The following is a 20,123-nucleotide window of genomic DNA, read 5'->3' on the forward strand; positions in this document are numbered from 1 at the left end:
GATCGATTATATTTTTCGAATATTTTTGTATATAGTATATTATATAAATCAAGTAAAATTATCTTGATGATTACAAAAATGATTAAATTACATACAAATATAGACTTGAATGTATAATGTATACGTGCAAATATATTCAAATAGAAAAAATACTCGAATAAAAATATTCTACACTGAGAGACGAGTTTACTTCGAATTAAATAATTTATTTTTTTATGTAAAAAAATATAAATAATTACTTAGTTACTTATCAAGCAGTTATATTGTTTCAAATAAATTCTATTGTCAATCAATTGTTTAGAGAAAATCACTTTGTTCGATAAAGTAAAAATAATATTTTATCATTTATTTCACCTTATTTGAAAAATAATCTTTCCACTCAGTGTACTTATTAACTATTACATTTAGTTCATAATTAATATTTTATAAGTCTTAATATATTTATAATATGCAGCGTCTGCGAGTGAGTACTTGGCTGAACTCAATACACAAAAAAATTTCTTCGGAAGTTCTAATGTTTTTTGATACGCAAATTTATTAATTTAAAATTTTTAAGCAAAAAAATAGACCAAACAACATGACAGATGCTGTAGTGTCATAGGCGAGCAAAGCAAGTACCTCAATAATTATTTTTGTTTAACTTCTTACGACATTAGTCATTCTTTTCGGTCTCAATACCGCGTCAACGTTAATGCAAAAAATTAGGCCACGGCAATTAAGTACAAAGCCAAGTACGAACTAAATGATTAGACTTAAGTGTGAGTAGGTAGACTGCAGGTTCGAGAAATATTGCTTAAATTAGCAGACAGTACGCCTTTACACTTTCTGTTCTTCTCTATCACCACTCTTTTTCCAACTCTATTCTTTTCCTTATCTTTATGTTATCCTTGTGTTTTTATTCTTCACGCGTGTTTCTTTGGCTTAAACTAAATATAAAGATGTTACGCTGAGCGATAAAAAACTCCTAGAAGAGATATGAAGAGAGGAAGTACTGTAACAATGTACGAAGTTGATTTGATGCCTGAGCCATTGCATTTATCTCCTTCGCATATTTCACAGTGGTCTACTGTGACTGTATTTGAAAAATCTTTTTTAATTTTATCTCTTATTACCGCGCAGGGCTTCACTGTTTCTGTTTGTGCTGTTTGGCAGGTTCTCAGGATTACTTTCTCTGGTCCAACTGAAAGTTGATATTTTCTTCATGTTAATCTCAGTTTTTTTTATGTTAAGAAATTATTAGATGAACTACATTTATTATTCAAAAAGCCATTTACGTGTAAATATTCTAATTCCTAATAATACTCAAGGCATTATTTAAATTTCATGTTAATGAAATCTGCTGAATGAAAAATTTTTTTAATTATTTCACACCTTTTTTGTTTTGGTGATGATAAAAAAAGTACAGAGAAACATTTGTGGATTTGTTTTTTCTTATCAGCACAAGTACATAAAAAATTTATTCTTATAACGGTGTACCTAAAGATTGAAAAATAAATATTTGGAAGTTGTACACACTTGAAAATTTGTTTTAGCTATGACTGAATTCTTAATTTTGATGATAAAAGAATTAAATTTTGTTGAAATTTTCAATTAATAAATTTACGGTTTTTAACTAAAGGATTAATTTTTATTTATTTTCATGAATTTTCAGAAAAAGCCGACCAAAAATAGAATTGTATTCTTTATAAAAAATAATATTATTTCATTATATAAAAGATATACAGTAATTTTATATTTAATCTATATTTTATATTTTATTATTTATCTTCAATAATTAGTTTAAGACGTGAAATTTTTAATTGTGATTTCAGTGTGTTCAAATTAAAAATTCTTTGAAAAATAATGATAAATTTACATTTGAATAATCGTAAATGGTTTTAAGTATCTTTGTACAAAAAAAAAGAATAATACCTTTCATTCCAATGTTAACACAAGACATCGGCATTTTAGTCTGTGACCGATACGTTTTCGGTGAATCAACAGCAAAAACACTAGAAATACTAGTTAACGCAGAATTGTCCTGGAGTCTACTGTGAAAAAATTCCATGCTTCGTAAGTCACACTCAACTAGATTTTTGTCTCCAGATTTCACCACAATATCGCCATTACATTCATCGGTGCCAGTACCCACGGCAATGCATTCATAGCACTTGAGGGCTTCACCTAATATGGAAAAAAAACGGATTAGATTATGGAAGCAAACGAATGAAATTTAAACAGTCTCAAAGAAGCCAAAAGAATATAATCTTACGGAAAAAAACAACAAATACTCTGTAGGAAAAAAAGGGAAAAAATAAATCCTTTGTGGATATTAAATTAATACGTTATGACGAGCAACGAGCTTTAAATAACAAGTTTAGTTTAGCATTTTTTAAATTTACAAGTACATGTCTCCTTGCGTGACTTTGCTTATTATTTCGTTACGTGATTCTAATCAGTAATTTATTACATATATTCATGTCACATACCATAAATTATTCTTACTTTAAGATTAATGATGCAAAGATTGAAAAGTGTGAAATGGAGTACAGTATGTATATTCATAAAAAAATTTAATTAACTTTTATTTAAAAGAAAACTAAATAAACTAATAAATGAATATTTTATTCAAGACTTCAATTAGATTCTGACGTGAAAAAAAATCAAGAAAATTAACAAATAAATGACAGAAAAGCTTTTTCTACCCCTAAAACAATTTGTTTTTAGTGTAGATAAAGAATAAATTAACTATTTTCTTCGTTAAGAATCAAGATAAAATATAGAATATCGTCGTTAGGGAATTTCGTCAGGAGCTCAGCAAATTATTGCTCTCGAGTTACCCAATAATTAGTTTTATGAAATAAGAGCATCTCTGAAAGGTAAAACAACAAGAATTCGTTAAACTTTTTTTTTTATTATAAAGACATAACAGAGAAATAGATGTGTTTCGAATGACAATATAACAATGAAAAAAAAAATTACATCGCCGAGAAAGATTTAAAGCTAATATGTTGTTAGTAACATTTACTTGTGTTAACGTGCAAATGTTAACGATTTAATCCATTTTAGGGACGGTACTTAAACTGTCTTGCCTAAAGTTCATGGCAATTAAACGGCATTAAATAACTTCTGACAGTGCTATATAGAGTAGCGGATTTTTAGTTATTGTTGTTGGCCAAAATGAATTACTGCGGAATGAATTTTAAGTAACGAGAAAATAGCATCCAAAAGAGAAGGAAAATTGAGTTTAAACGATGTTTCTGTTTACAGCGATTTTATTGACACACTTGATGAGTGCGTTCCCCTTTGGTATTAATGTCAAAAACAACAGCACACTCAACCCCTAAAATGGGGGCCACGCGAGGGTTAAAGCAATCGATAATGATAATCCATAAAAGCACTGCAAACTTTCGTCAAGGATCACGAACCATGTTACTACTTAAATTACTACCAATCACATTTTTGCACATTAAATAACCCACGATGTCTAATCATTCAATCAAACATCTTCATTACTTCAACTTTAATTATTTAATTTAATTAATAACAATTGTTGAATTACGTTATTATTTTTTATTTCATTGATAAATATAAAATAGATAAAAATATTTATTATAATTTTTAATAATATAGAAAAAATAAATTCTCAACTCAATTTAACTTTAACATTAGCAAGGGTAAATATATCTCCAGAGTTGATTCAATAATAGAACGTCTTCATCACGATAAATGCCACAAAAACTTTAAATTCCCGTAATAACTCAATAAAACATGCGTTATTTGAATACTATTATTATTTTAATGTATTAAAATATTGTTTGCATTCCTCGCATTTAATTTCATTTAATCCAAACTCCAAATATGAAGTTGTAACATTCATAATAATTTTCATAAATTTATTTCATCAACTTGATATTTATGATAAAACTTTTTCACTAATTTATAAAAATAATAAAATAAATAAAGTCATAGTTTTCATCATAAAATTTTTATTTGCTTTAATAATTAATCGTAAAAAAAAAATTGTTTAATCACTTGAACAATGAAAAAAATAATTTGATAACAAAATGCATAGACAATAAATGAATAAATTCACCTGATGTGATGGCCAGTGTAAACACAAGCACAAAACTCGGTAGAACTTGTATAAATTTGGATTGCATGACTATCCTCGTGTGTTTCTCGTAGTCGACTATGAAACTAGCGTCTGAGTTGAAAGGAGGGTGCTCGGCGTATATTCGTGGGCGTTGTGGTGGTGGTGCGACAAAAAGTATCTTGGTTGACTAGTCGAGGGAGTAAAAAGGAGGAAGGGGATTTGTATACTGTAAAATATACGACTATACAAGTCAGAAGAAAATCGTGAGTGTCAAAGAATGTTGTCGCTCGTCTTTTCTCTTCAATATACACTACTCTTCTGTCTATGATGATGCGTAGTAGACGCTCTCACCACGCGCAAATTTTCTCTCCCGCCCTTTCTATTTTCTCCCCCGGTGGAGTTATTCAACACTCTTCTCTCTTGCTCTTGCTTCCTATGGATTCTCTTTCTTCTCTACAATGATCTAACGTCACCGACGACAACGACGTACGCAATGTAACTTTGCTCTTAAAATCTATTGCCAACACCTCGATACTTTGGCTCACACTTATGCCCAACATAAGTTCCTTTAATGAGTTTAAGAAATTACTTAGCATTTTTGTTTTCATGCCAAACTCTTGGAAACTTTTCTTCTTATTCACTTCACAGTATTTTTATCAACTGAGAAATGAATACTACAATAAGAAAATTTTCTTATACTAGAATCGGATTTTCTTTAGTGGAAATACAAGTCAGGAGGTGAAGAATTTAAAATATTTTACAACGTATACTCTAAATACAATTTTATAGATAAAATAAAAAAGAGCAGATGAGTTTGATTTTTTTTAGCAAAATAGATTACACTGGAATGTAATTTAAAAAGCGGTGAAACAGGGTCAAGAAGATCCTCATAAAAAGTCTGAAAGTGGTGTTGAAGTAATGCATCTTAAAGAGACAAAAGAAATTGACTTAATCTATCTGACGATTGGCAGGATTCTCAAGATATTCATTCCATCACAATGTGAAGAGAAAAGATGAGTTGATGTGGCGTCAAGCCGTCCAACAATCGAAGCGTCGCCGAAAAGGACCAAAATAAATGATGGAATTGCAGGGTTATTTACTCGAGTGTAAGGTACAAATGAGATAAAAGAAATGAACAGAAAAAATGTATCAACAATTTGTTTTTCATCCAACCTACTTATAAGCAGCAAAATGAAAGATCTCATGAATTTCTAGATATCTGCATATCACGAAATGGTCAACTGTTAGATTTAAAATGGTGTTGAGTTGGAGATAGCAAGTGACGACAGTCTAAAACGAAGTCAATGAAAATTTTACGACCCCTGCAGCTGTCGTCCCCATTTCTGGTGTTCGCAGAGAGCTTTCAAGATCGTTACTATATCGTGTGCCAAACGAGGACGTCGCTGCAAGACAAGGAGAAAAACAGGAAGGAAGAAGAATCGTGAATACAACTGATGTCCAAGACGTCACAGTAACTTCATTTCTAATTGGAACACTTAGAAAAATAACGAATCACATTTAGTTTATGCTTCGTATCAATTTGTTTCATTACATAATTAAACCTGTGCATAGAAGCCAATTACTCTTTTGAGTGTAATGAACTAAATAAAGGTAACCAGGAAATCAAGTATAAAAACGTTGGCAACGTTTCCAATATATTCTTGAAATTCCTCAAAATATTCATGCCGTTGATTCTGCGCAGACTTGATTATGTCTAGCTTCTCTGCTCGTGAAATTCACCGTCAAAACAAAATATCGAAGGTCCTTAGGAAAATTCTTGCTACGATTGTTAGATTCAATTTAAGAACTGACCAAAAATTTAAACAAGGTCTTGTTTAAGATGCATCGAACCATTGTCTTGAGTTTCAAAAGAAAAGTGGAATCCTGACAAGAAAATGTTCTAGTTTAGAAAGAACTTGAATCTTGTCTTGATGAAATGACTTAGGTCAAGTTGAACTTCTGACTGATAAGAGACGTGGTGTTAATTTTAATTTTGATATAAAATTTTATCATTTAACTTGAATTTTATTGTTTTATCTTAAATCTCATTGAAATTTTATGACTCCATTTCAGCATTATCTGTAATTATTCCTCTTATGACTGCTATGAAAAATAGTCTAATAAATGGAAAGCTTCTTGCAGAAGTCATTTTTTTAACAGAAACAAATTGTTGTCTTAGTGAAAGAATATTTTTCCTATCATTTGTTCTCATTGTCAGTACATTTAACTTATTAAAGTATCAGATGTTTATTTTAGATGATAAAATTTTAAATTACGATAAATTACATCGACCCCTTTTTTTAACAAATTGCCGGAGCTTTCAATGAAAATTACTAATTCTATTTGACATGCTGATTCATGTAGGGGTAGTCTTTCTTCCTGAAGGGAAAAAATATAAGAATACTGACGTTGATGAGTTGAATTGGATAAGGATATTAAGTAACGAAGTTATCCTTCAGAACGATGCAACAAATATTTATGTCATAAGAGAGGGATGTTCTACGAGCTCGCAGTTTCTACCCTCGTTTTCAGCGATGATATCACGCGGTATTATGTGTGGTGAGGGTGAAAAGGATGCCTGGCGCCAATGTGACCATTGACAATGGGCGCCGACGCGCTGGACTCATTTAGTTATTGCGCTGTAATTTTTCATTACTTTTTAACTCTCTTTCTCTACTTCATTCGGTGTCGGGTCTTTATCGGTAAATTTTGTTAACCTTTAATACCAATTAGCAACGACGTTAGCTCAAAAAATAATTATTTCGAGGATACTTTTTTTGCAACTGAAAACAGCTGGAATTTATCGAAGAAAGGACATTATTTTTTATGTGGCGATACTGAAGTTGAAAAATACTTTTTTACGGTGGAAAATACGGTAAAAGAAAATAGTTGAAAATTATATCGATAAAAAACAAAATTGGTTGCAAAGAAAATATACGAAACCGATATGTCGAAGGCCATAAATCTTTAATGTTAACATCAGAGAGGCATTAGAATCGTCGATTATTTTTCCCAAGAGATGACCCTATTGGATCGTTGAAAACTTGGAAATCTTTGGCGTTGGTTCAAAAAGACTTAAGATTTGCACCTAAGAAATGATAAATTACATTCTAGGATTTTGAATAGTTACTATTTTGCGCCAGACAACACATAATCATATTTAGAATAAAATAAACTATATAAAAAGAAACAAAAATAAATAATGTTGTCTTCAAAAAAAAAACCTTGTAGAAACAAAAACATTAATGAAGGAGAAATTTGGAAGCATCTTACATAATTTATTTAAAATGTAAATTTCGATTGTTTGAAATGATATTGTGTCATTCTTCATAGATTTTAGTCTTATACGCTTGAACGACTATCATCTAGGGAAAAGAGAGAAAATACGTATTCTCTATTGCGGGGTAGTAACGACTAAAAAGGGCGGAACAGGGAAACAAGGGCGATATACAAACGTCGAGACATTTGGCGCCACATTGGCGCGACCCAAATAACAATAATATCCAATGGGGAGCACTGAGAGAATGAGTGAAAACATTAAAAACATATATGTTTATATCGTACATATTATAAAATAACATCACTATTTATTTATCGTCATTTGTTTTTTTTTAAATATTTGACAATGTTTCGAAAAATTACGCAAATTATTTACAATTACCTTCAGTCTCATTTCTATGCTTCAATGCATATTTAGTAAACACAATGTTTGAAAAATGTTTATCCTTGTTTTTATCCTTGAAAAACAATTAACCAAATTGTAAAGAAATAGTGACGTTAATTAACAAACAAGTAACCATTTGTTCATGTCGTAAAATCATTACTTAATCATTTAAAAAATTTAATTTATAAACAAAAATGAAAGTTTTTAAATTAATCATTATAAACAAATTGTTTATATGTTTTTTATCTATTACTGATAAAAAAGATGTCTAATCGACAGTGAATTGAGTACCGACGACGTAAGACATGTGTACCGACGTCTGTAACTACTAACTTGTTGACAGACGTAAACAGTAGATGTGTCTACAAATAGTCAGACACAGTGTCCTCGGTTGATACACAATTATCTGTTGTGATTATAGAGATTATGTATTAATCATATTGCATCAATGTATTAGTAAATATGTGATTCTTGAGTAAATTTGTCATCTCAACTCAAAGAGAACACTTTGTTTTTGAAATTGATAACTTGCAAAAACAAGGGTATGAAATATTTTCCTAGTCAATTTGCAAGTGAGAATCAAGAGATTGAATTCATTTAGCATGTTTAACAATCAGTATTTTAGAAGTACTTGCTAAAAGTCCTTGACCGATATCACTCGATAGTTTGAATATTCTTCTAGCGAATATTTCATTCTGATAAAAAATTGATATATTTTTATGATGGAAAACTTTTAGGAGTTGGTGGAAAAATTTTTAATTCAAAAATAATAAAAAATTGATTTTATTTAAAGAGATTAACTCATTTAAATTAAATTAGATCAATTTAGAACAAAAGTAATTTTTGAATTAAGTGGTCGTTCAATTGATAAATTATTCTTCTGACTAATATTTTATTACGTTGAAATGGTTTGGAAGTTTCTATTGTATTACATAAAATTTTATTTAGCATTATTTGTGACATGGAATAAAATATTTTATTAGATTAGATTAAATACTGGTTAAAACCGAAATTATTAAAAATATTGATAATACATTGTGTATGTTGAAGTGACAAAAAAACTACGTGAAGAATTATTATTTTTATTGACTAAATCAGTTAAAAATCCTCAAATTCATAATGCCAAATTGTAGAGTCTAAAATATTTTTTAAAACATTAGTTCAGCCTGTCGAAAAGAGTTTTGCTAAAATTTAAATTTACAAAGAAGAAAAATTATTCATTATTACTTAATCCGAAGAATAAAATAAACTTTCTTTAAGATCATTAACGCGAACTACTTTTTTTTAAATTTTATTTTTTAAAAATGATAAAAATTCGAAAGATTTGAAAGTTTCAAGTTTTGCATTTATAAATAAATATTCATAAAACATGAACTAAGTTATTTTTTTTTTTTGTTTAAAAAATTCAACAATTTTTGAAAAATTTCAAATATGATTTCATTTTTTGACTAAAATTATACTTGTACATAATTTTTAAATTAATTATACTTAGAACATGCTCGTTTTCAAAAATTATCAATCGATTTCGAAAAAATAGTCAATTTAAAAAAAAACCATATAAATTATGTACTAATTTTAAAAAATCTTATAATTTTTTTATGTCATTACTTCTTTATTATATAAATTTATTAAAAAGAATACAATGCTTGGTTTTAAAATTTAAAAAAATTTGATAGCTACGCTTTATTAAACTAATTTCACATGATTAATTTCGTTCAGACCAATGTTCTCTTACTCAAAATATAAATGAATTAATAAAAATAATGTGTACTACTTGACATACAAAAGTTGGAATTATCTGATGCAGCTAATGATCTCTGGTTTGTACAAGTAATATCTGGAAAAAATTTATTTTATTTTATTTGAGCAGATTAAACGTGTAATAACCGGATAAGCATGGTCTGTAACCTAAAACGAATATTGTTTGTCTGGTTCATTCTTTTCAACAGATGTAAGTTGAATACAATAGAGTTCTAAACTAAATGAGTCTAACGTCAACTTCATTGTATTTTAGCCTGTCAAAGTATGAAATGTTATCAATGCAATAGTCTGCTAAATCCTAACTGTACTGAGAAAGCTGTTGATACTAAATACCTACAAGACTGTTCAAAGATGCATAATGCATGTCGTAAAATGTCCTCTGCATGTAAAATTAATCATCAAGCTTATCACTTTACTTACCACCTATTCAATTTAAATTCAATAATTATCCATTTCTAGATTATTTTAAAAGTCCCACTGAGTATGTAACAATAAGAGAGTGTGCATTTCTTTATAAAGAAGACAATAAATGTTACAAAGGAGCAAATACTCAAACTAGTTATCAACATATATGTGAGTGTAAGAGTGGACCAGGTTGTAATAAATCTTCTAAAAATGTCTTATGGAGTTTACCACTAGTATTTATTATCCAGTTAATTCTTTTATCATTTTCTGAGCTGTTAATTTAACTTATTCTATGATTATCTTCAAATGTATGATATATTAATAAAATCATGATTATCAAAGTGATAATAGTAAGTGTCGTGATTCAAAGCATCTTATCAACAAACAAATTGTCATTCATCTACTGATTTCTACTAATTGATAATTATTGCAGACACAATGATAGTACTTAGATGATTATGTTGGCCGAGGCCAATGCGTGTTTAGAAATGTTATCTACCGGATCCGCTATATTTTCCGTGCGTACAATTGGCATTGACATGAAATAAGGCTCCAAAGTATGCATTTAAGTCTAAGTGATGTTTAGAAATGATTGGATGAACTCATGTATTGATTTATTTAAAACGTTATTTAATATTGGGGTAAAAGAACATAACTTTATACCATTTTTGTTATTTATAGTTTCTAAGATAATGCTACTATGACATAAGAAATGATAAAGTTCGTTGTGCATTTACGTCATTTATGTGTACGGATCGTTGTCGTGTTCCATGTCACAGGAAAAGAAGCATTATCCACTCAGAGTTCTGTCGGTTCCCTTACCCGTCACTTTAAGCTCTAGTTTAGATGTGAGTATTCACCACCTACCTTTACTTATTCCACCTCAATCCATTAAGAATCCTTCACAATAGCCGGACCCTGACACAAAAAGTTCCCATCAACCCCTCAGGTCTTCTGAAGTAGAATGTAAACAAAATTCCTTTATTTTATACATTCAAGAAAATAAATTACACAGAATTCTTATTTCTTATCACTAAAGATACCCTTTTATCAAGCAATGGCTAACATAATTAGTTGATTCATTATATTACATTTAATTCTCCTGTCGTAAATCATCACGATGTTATTCAACTTATCATTGAAGAAACCAATTGAACAGTTTGACTTTAGTCAAGTTTGAACTTAAAATTTTTTTGGCTTATCAATAAATGAAGATAACATTTATGATTCTTCTCGGTATGAAATTTAAAATTAATTCTAGAATCATTCGAACAACCTAATAACTGGATAAATCCAACCACGTCTTTTTAATTTATTATTGGATTGGAAAGAAAAACAGCTTTTTTCCATTCATTCCATTCATTAGACGATTGACGACTTGAATTTAATCTAGATATAACTCGTCATAACTTCTACGACTTGGAAAGAATAAAACCACCGCATTTTCCATTCTGTAATCGAAAAATCAATAACCTCATTAGTTTTTAAATTACTGAATTTATTTACCCAACAAAAAAGTCTCAAAATATTCCGAATATCGATCGACCTTTGGGTCTGACTTGTCCGAGACCAGATTTGAGATGATCCCCACCAAAATGCCCGTTCCATCTCTTTCTTTTCCATTAAACCCGCTTGATGTTGCTTCTGCGTCGGTTCCTAGTTCCTCTGCACACATTTGCAGTTTAGTCTAGTGCAGACTAGGTTCTTCAGCGTGTGTGAGTCGGAAAACGTTGGTTGTGGGGTGGCAGAGCCGTACCAACCAGTGCCGACGACATCAACAGTGCTTTCAGAGCTCTTGAAGTTGTGGGGTCGCTCGGTCGGTAGGTCGGTAACCCCGCAAATCTTTGAGCTTTTGCTTCACTTAGCAACCCTATTGTTCTTTCAAACGGCTTGGATTTATTCTGTGATATCACCATATTTTTATTCAACTCAAATTCTAACGGTGTGTAAATTAAAACGCGTTGTGAATAATTTAAAAGGATGAAGGCGCAAACCCTCGTCGTGATATGGAGCGCCTGCTTGATTCTGGGTTATTCTGGTAAGTTTTACTACCAACTGACCGTTAATTATTTCAATATTTGTAACTATTTTCAAAGATGATATTAAACCGCTCTTTTTTTTAAAAAAATCGATTGCAATTCGATTAGAAAGTGTTTCTTCATATTTGACTGTTGATCTCTTCTTTAATTTTTTGATGATTCACATCAAGGGGATGAATCCTAGAAAAGTCAAAGACGAATTAATTTGAAAAGCATGATTTATTTGACAAATTGACACTTTTCGAGTGATGAATCAATTTAAAGTATAGATTGACAAAAATAGTTTTAAATTATCAAGTCTGACGTCTCTTTGTCTATCCGCACCCCTTTAAGGTTGTCGCGCAGGCGTTAGTTGGATCGATGACGATGTAAAATGCGCGCGGCTTGGTGTGGCAAGGGTCCCCATCCCTTATAAATTAAATAAATCTCTTGTTGTAATTCAAATATCCCCTGTATACAAATATGTATTTTTCTAAAAAGCTATCATTATTTTAGTTCAATGTCATTATTCTGACAAGGCTTTTAACCATCAAATGAATCTTAATAATCACATGTTCTTACTAATCATACCTGCACTAAGTAGAACAACATGACTGCAAATGTCATATGTGAATTTTATGACGATCTATAAGCTCGTTTCTAGACAAAAATAAACATACACTTTATTGAGGATATAGATAAAGAAGAAATGAGGATATGAAGAGCTCAAGTAGACAAAAAATTGTCTATATTAAATAAATAGTGACATTAAAATGCTCTACCTTGTTTCTATGGCTATAGTTTTTCTAGGCCACGTTTATAGATACATCTAGATACCTAGCTACATTGATTTTCAAGCGGACCCACGGGCGGAGAACCATTGTTATAAACTAGAAGGGTCATTGAACTTTTTCTTCAATTGATTCAACAAATTTGAATAATTTCAGTTTGCTCAATAAATCAATCGGATTTCAATCATTTCGTAATATTCTAAAACTCTTTTGGTACTATAGTGTTATAAATCAATGATTGTCATATTGATAAGATTATCAAAAGTTTAGAAGACAACTATTAGAATAGATTAAATGATTCTTTTTTTATATTTTCAGGCGTGGATGCACTTGAATGCTATGTTTGCAATAGCTACATTGATAGTCGATGTGCTGAAGACAAACCACATGAAAGTTTGATCCAAAAATGTGAGATGCTTGCTAGTGGAGGAACCAAGTTCACAATGTGCCGAAAGACAGTTCAATCAATCGAGTTTCCAGTTAATGGATGTATGTATTATGAATTAATCTGTCAACATTCAACATTCATTTACTTAATTGATCAAATATTTTATGTTCAAATTATTACCTTGTGATATTTCTCTTCTGTATGAGACATTTCATTTCCTGTGACTTTTACTTTCCCAGTTTCATGATAGAAATTATCATGGAGAATCTTAATTAAAATAAAAATAATATTCAATTATTTTAATGGAAAGAGTAAGGATAAAATAAATAATCAATGCTTTAAATGATTTCAGTACCACCAGAGGTCCGAGTAATCAGGACTTGCGGTTACGACGAATCAAATTACAAGGGTCGATGTTACCAACGAGGAGGATTCGGTGGACGACAAGAAGTTTGCTCGTGCTTGACTGATCGTTGCAATGCAGCGACGTCGATTATCGACAAAACAGCGCACTTCGTCCTCATGCTCATGTGTATTATTGGAACAGCAGTTCGTACCTTTGTCAGCAACTAAATAATCAGAACTTAGAGCACATTACAAAAGGGCATAAAAAAGCCAACGGGGTGATGATGAACTTAAATACGACATCATCATCATCACGGTGAAAATAAGATAATAGATAAAAAAAAAACAAGAGAGGCAATTAAAAAAAAATCGCCGATGACGTCGAGAGTTCCCTGTTGTTATTGCGTTGTTGTTGCCAGCGATGCGATACGTCCGTGCCTCTCTTCGCTCATTAAACAAATAAATGTCACAAGTATGCGAATGATATTATGGAAAAGGTGTAGAGATTATAAATGATTGTATGACACGCTTATTCTTATTGCCGTTATGCACAATTGAGAGGTTGCGGGCCCGGTCTAAGTCATCATCACCGTATCGAACGCTATGCAATTTTAAGATTAACTAAAAAATTAATTAATTATATAAATAAATAAATATATAAAATAAGTTAATTAATTAATTAACGGGCCAATTCGCATGTACGGGGAAATGTGATGATCTCCGTAGCCTCGAGTATTTCTCACACTGCCTCGAAAACCGATCCTCTTGAAGTTACTTTTTTTTATTATATTTTTTCTTCATCATCACGCCAGGCTCAGCTAAGTGGGTGAGAGGAGTAAAATAATTTTTTTCTATATTACTACAATTTATTGTCATCATTTTTAGGTTCAATTAAAAGTCAATTAGTTAAGTATAATCATTGATTGTGTTCACTATCTGTAGCATAATGAAATTTCATTTTTGGTTGCTGTAGCTAATGATGGTGTTTGAGAAAAGTGGGAAAAAATTGAAACTTCAACGGCGTCGCGAATTATTTCGGGCACCGTTCACTCTCTATTCGAAAAATCATGTTCTGTGTGTAGAGCTTAATTATAAATGAATGCGTTATGTAATAAGAGAGATTATAAAATTATAAATTTAAATTTAAAGTAAAAAGAAAAATACGTGACCTTAGAGAGAAGTCTCTTGTTCTAGTAAAATCTATATATCGTGTGTATGACCACGATATGTGATTATTTAATTAATTAATAATTAATTAATTAAATTTCAAGTTCGAAATAATAAAGATTATGTTATATGTTAATAAAAAATAGAATACCCTTTTCACTCCTACCAAATGAGATATTAATTTTGTTTTATTTCATTTTTGCTTATTTTTCTTCTAATACAGATTATTTTTTTTGAAAAAAGAACAGTGACAAAGATCGATAGCTCAATTGTTTTTCAAAGTCGACATATCGTTGTTATTGATTCTACAGCATATTTTAATTCATAACTTAAATGGATTTATTTCGTCAGAATTTTCGGACGTGAATAGCCTCATTTTAGTTAAGTATTTGCTTCAGAAAGCATCTAAAACATCGATAAAACTCGATCAAGAAATTGCATGAATGATAGGAGAGGTTTAAAAATATTTTGATATAAACTACGTCAGCTTTATAAATTTCGTTCCACTCAACCTTGAAGTTTTCCATGTAAACTTTTCAAAACCAATCATTTGTGATTCAATCCAACAGCTTATCTTTGATCTTTTTTTAATCCAAGATGTATTTTATAGAGCTGCTGACGACAAATAGTATTATTCTCTTTAATATCAGGTAATAAAGCTCAACTTTAAAAGGTTAAATGTCATTCTGTCAATCAATAGATAAGAAAGTTAAATACCAATGAATAGTGAAATCAATAATACTTTTAGGTGATTAAATTGAGTAAAGCAAAAGCCAGTCAATAACTGAATTAGGACACATTTGTCCCTTGATAATGGTGTATCCACCAATCACTAGAGAATCGACGAATCGATCATCAGTAGAAGCTTTGAATTTTTATCAAACTCAATCAACTGCTCCTTCAATCCTACTTCACCAACCACAATTATATACTCCATATAATCCTGTTTATACATGTGCCCAAGCAAATTTAACTCAACAGTATATTTATACCAATACTCGAAGAAGTCCTGCTTCTAGTTCTGTCACTTTACGCGGACAAGGTTTGATATAATAAAAAAATTAAAAAAAGCCATTGTACCTCTTTAATAGAATTATAAAAATTAACCAACTAGAATTCTATTGTATTTATTTATTGAGTTATTTATTTCAGACTCATTACGAAATATCAAGAATCCTAAATGGTTTCCTAAATCTCATGGAATCCGTATTAAAGACTATCCCACTAATAGCCAGCATCCCTTGTCATACACTCAACCACCCTTAGTTCTTTACGATCCTGTACATCATTTATCTCCGGCTCCATCAGTCCCTTTAACGCCCGTTTATTTCAATCAAGCGGCTTCTTTTCACCCCAACTCATATCTTACTGAACCATATGCAAGCGTACATCCTAATTTAATTCCTCAGTCTTTTTATAAACCATCTGAAGTACAAACATTTTGTTTGATACCAGATCAATCTCAAAATCAGTTCTCAAGCCAAAAAGCAATTCAACAAACTTATTATAATATTCCAGGAAGTCTTACTCTTCAAAATGTCAAGCTTGGTTTTCATTCCAGCTCAGTAGCTTATCCAACAAATACAGGAGTACAAGAAGAGAAGTTTGTTCCTGTGGTATCTAATCAATTATTCTCTAACTCCGTGGTTTCAAGTTCGAACTTAAACTCTAGTTTAAGTGATAAACTATCTCTACAAGAGAACCAATCAAATAAAAGTTCCGAAGAAATTGCTTTACAAACTGAAAGACGACTTCCTTATACAGAAAATTTTGCTGAAGTAAATCAAAGTGACTTTAATTCTTTAAAGCTCAAGCCTGATCCGTTAAAAAATATCCAGAGTCTTCGAGAAGAAAAATACTCTGATGAATTTTCTTGTTTTGATTTTACGATTGAAGCTGAAAAAATGGTTTCTGCTTTATGTAACACATCTTTTCATGAATTGGAAAAGGATGAAGAAAAATGTGAAGAAGAAAACCATCATAATAGTAACATAAAAATTGAAAATGAAGTAGAAGTAGGAAAAGAAAATCATGATGAAGAAGCAGAAGAAAATGATGAAAATTCATTTACTTCTCCTGAAAAAACGGATCAAAAATGCACTGAAAATATACATAAAAATTTTAATCCTTGGCATTTAGAATTATTAAAAAAAGAACCAACAATTTCTACTACGTCTGTTGGTACACAAACTCTAGATTTTCTTTTAGATGAATCTCAATATCCTGAATTAATAAGAAAAACTATAAATTATGGTTGTAATGAAGCAGAGAAAATTCTAAAAAATAATTCTTTTTCGATTACTAGACAGAATTGGTTGAATAATTTATCTTCAGGAACAAAAATAGCTTGTGCAAAATCATCCACTTGTTTTCCAGTATTCCTAGGAGACGAAATTTTCTCTCAAGATTTAATTAATGCACTAATGAGAATCAGTAATGGGTGGTTGATTTTGGATCATTATTTTAACAAGCAGCATCAACCTAGTTTAGGTTATAAATTTGATCGTGCTTTAGTAAAATCATTGAAACACTGGGAAATATCAACCAATGATCTTCTCAAACGTGTCATCAAAACTTTCATCCAATTAGGAAGTAATCTTAATCAAGATGATAGCTTTAACTCACTTAAGAATTCAAATAGTTTAAGTTCATCATTTCCTGGTGATGTTTGCCTTTATGTAAATTTTGGGCTTTTCGGAGAGTCTCTTGGAAAGTTTCAACCTTCCCAAATACCTCTAACAAAGACTCAAACTGTTGACCGTAATCTATTTTGTAGTAGCAATTTAGTAGACGATAATCAAGAACAAAAACAGTGGTTGGAAAAGGAAAGTAAATCAAAAACTAAATGGACAATTACTGAACAGTCTCAGCCAAATTTATTTCAAAAATTTTTTGCTGATAAATCGGAGTGGAAGATGTTTTCTAGAGCACCTTCACAGCGCACAGTACAGTATGATTTTTTTCTTTCTCATCCTGAGGAAAACGTTAATAGAGAAAAATTATCAGGGCCATTTTTTGAATTTAAACGTACTAATGAACATTATCCAAGTATACCAAAATATTCTAATGCAGTAAATTTCACTTCAAACATAAACTCTAACTTCTCCACAAATGTTGGCGGATCAATACCATCGATTCTTTCAACTGATAAACATCAGCCATTTTGGAATTCATATTTCAATCAAACTTCTTACAATAATTTTTCTTATAATGATTCTAATAATTTGTCCAATTTGAAAAACAAAATGACGTTACTAAGTCAAATTGAAACAAAAAATACTAAAATGCAAAAATCAAACGCTGTTGAAGGAGAAACGATTAATTTATCTGCTTGGTTTGCCAGTATGAGGAATAAACGAGTATCTAACATTGAAATTAGCTCATCAACTAGAAATTCTACAAATTGGTGGGAGGCTACCAGTAATGTTTCAGTAAAAACTAAAGAATCATTAAAAAATAATGAAGAGCATATTGGGTCCTCTAAAAATGAAATTAATCGTCAAATTCAAACGTTGAAAAATATGAGAACGATTCAAACTGCACCATGGATTGCAAATCAGTTAATAAATAATAAGAAAGATTTAAAAAATCCTCATGAAGAGAATGATAGTGCTGAGGATGCTAGAGTGTATATGAAACCAGGAAGCTATAAAGTTCCGAAAAAAAAATACCAATCTCGTCGTTCTCAGCGTCGTAGTGAATCTAAAAATAAAATTGATAGTTCAAAATTATCTCCGAGGTGTTTTGAATATGAAAACTCTACTTCAAAACAAAATCACTTAATTCCATCACGAAAAAATAATTCTTCTTCTTCTTCGTCAATTAGTTCTCAAGATGTTACTTGGAAAGCTGCGTGTGCTTCTGCTGAGCTTTTATTAAGTTCGTTAAATATTACACCATCATTAAAACCTTCGAATAAATCTAAGGTTATTCAAAAAAATTCTGAAAAAAATAAAAATGATGTTGAAAAAGTGAAAAATAAACAAGAATATGAAGAAATCAGTGACAATCAGGAAAATTTGGAAAATAAAAAAACTGAAGTGACTGAAAATCAAATTGAGACTTCAAAATTCATTCCTTTAAATAATGATAGTAGTAGTGGTGGTCGTTTAAGAACAAGTATAAAAACTGATTCTTGGTTAATTAAAACGCTAAAAGATGTTTCTGATGAAGCAAACAATAAAAGTGTCATAGATAATGCAACAAAGTTAGATAAAGATAATATCTGCAATGATAAATCTGAAGATAAAAAAGAAATAGAATCTTCTTTATGGGAGAATCTTTCTAAAAATCCCGATAACAACGAAAAATCATCGTTGCCTTTAGAAACAAACCATACGATTGCTGTAATGACTCTTGTCGATGTTGTTGAAAAAGCTACATATTCAGAAACAGTCAGGAGATACTCTTCAAATGCGAAACCGTCTTCAAAGGAATTTCAAGCGTCTGAAGAGCGAAAGAAAAGGAAAAGCACTTCGTGTTTCATTAATAGCGTCAACTCGCAAAAAGAAATTCGGAATATTAAACAAGAGACTTCAAAAACAAGGTTAGATAAAATCAGAAAGAGTAAAAAAACTAAAAATTATTTTGGTGATAGTAGTTGGTCCGTCTGGTATAGTTCTCGAGGAAAACACAATAATGGACTTGGTCCACTTGCTCTTGGAAAATTAATAAACATTCATCGAGCGCTGTGGCGGATGGATTTAACTCGAGTCTTCAAGTATCCTATCACCAACTCAAAAGCTTTTACTGGTTTCTCTTCTTCAGAGTCGACAATAGAAAGTTATCGCAAGGTCGTAAAAAATCCAGTATTTCTGGAAACCATTGGATACAAACTAAGAAATCATGTCTACCGTAAAGCTGACCATGTTATTAGAGATTTTAGGAAAATTGTTCATAATTCAAAACTTTTTTATAAGGTTTATCAAACATATTTACCAATCATTAACCACATTACTCTTTTATTTTTGATACCATAAGAAAACTAATTTCTAATAGCTACATCACGCACAGAATAATATTGATCAATAACAATGTAGATACTAATCAATCAAATTTGCATTAGAAAAAGAATATAAATAATTATGGTTTTTTTTTTAAATTTTAGAACAACAACGAAAGCATGGCAAATGTAGAAGCCTTATCGAAAAAACTAGAGGAGCTTGTGGAAAAACATTTCTCTCAAGTATAGAGAAAAAATTGATTATCTTTAAAACTTTTAATGTCTACAAGCTGGTAATTGCATGTAATTAATGAATTAATCAATTACTTGGTCGATGAATAATTGATTTAACCAATGAAAATATATTATTTGTGTGAAAACCTACTTTTTTGATGGTGAGTGAATTTTACCAGAGTAAACAATAATTGTTATTTTTATCACTTTATTTTACTTAACTTGCTTGCAAATAAAACTCAAATATCTAATTCATTCATGATTACAGAAAATTATATATTTAAAAAATTATAATATTTACCAATGACGTAATAAAAAATATATATATATATA

The 20,123-nt window shown here is 30.3% G+C and overlaps 4 protein-coding genes across 4 annotated transcripts; 3 read left to right on the forward strand and 1 right to left on the reverse strand.

Annotated features, from left to right (window-relative positions):
- Nucleotides 1-131: 131 nt before the first annotated feature.
- LOC118064329 (uncharacterized) lies at nucleotides 132-4,370 on the reverse strand. The gene is made up of 3 exons (XM_035078831.1): nucleotides 4,076-4,370; nucleotides 1,912-2,163; nucleotides 132-1,180 (listed from the first exon to the last, which is right to left on the reverse strand). The coding sequence occupies exons 1-3, from the start codon at nucleotides 4,140-4,142 to the stop codon at nucleotides 942-944; spliced, it is 558 nt and encodes a 185-aa protein (XP_034934722.1). The 5' UTR covers nucleotides 4,143-4,370; the 3' UTR covers nucleotides 132-941.
- A 5,198-nt stretch (nucleotides 4,371-9,568) lies between these two features.
- On the forward strand, nucleotides 9,569-10,189 carry LOC118064304 (uncharacterized). The gene is made up of 3 exons (XM_035078806.1): nucleotides 9,569-9,690; nucleotides 9,754-9,885; nucleotides 9,960-10,189. Exons 1-3 carry the CDS (start codon nucleotides 9,636-9,638, stop codon nucleotides 10,187-10,189), a joined length of 417 nt encoding a protein of 138 aa, XP_034934697.1. The 5' UTR covers nucleotides 9,569-9,635.
- Nucleotides 10,190-11,595: 1,406 nt separating this feature from the next.
- On the forward strand, nucleotides 11,596-14,757 carry LOC118064368 (uncharacterized). Its single transcript, XM_035078902.1, has 3 exons — nucleotides 11,596-11,943; nucleotides 13,033-13,203; nucleotides 13,455-14,757. The coding sequence occupies exons 1-3, from the start codon at nucleotides 11,886-11,888 to the stop codon at nucleotides 13,673-13,675; spliced, it is 450 nt and encodes a 149-aa protein (XP_034934793.1). The 5' UTR covers nucleotides 11,596-11,885; the 3' UTR covers nucleotides 13,676-14,757.
- Nucleotides 14,758-14,887: 130 nt separating this feature from the next.
- Nucleotides 14,888-19,949, forward strand: LOC118064305 (uncharacterized). Its single transcript, XM_035078807.1, is given in 5 exon segments — nucleotides 14,888-15,656; nucleotides 15,767-19,021; nucleotides 19,023-19,160; nucleotides 19,382-19,533; nucleotides 19,722-19,949. Coding segments are annotated over 5 exon segments (3,858 nt in total). The 5' UTR covers nucleotides 14,888-15,427; the 3' UTR covers nucleotides 19,806-19,949.
- Nucleotides 19,950-20,123: the final 174 nt, after the last annotated feature.

The sequence above is a fragment of the Chelonus insularis genome, unplaced genomic scaffold (genome assembly GCF_013357705.1).
Source record: "Chelonus insularis isolate UGA/USDA-ARS -01 unplaced genomic scaffold, ASM1335770v1 contig_17_pilon, whole genome shotgun sequence".
In the NCBI taxonomy this organism is placed as follows: domain Eukaryota; kingdom Metazoa; phylum Arthropoda; class Insecta; order Hymenoptera; family Braconidae; genus Chelonus; species Chelonus insularis.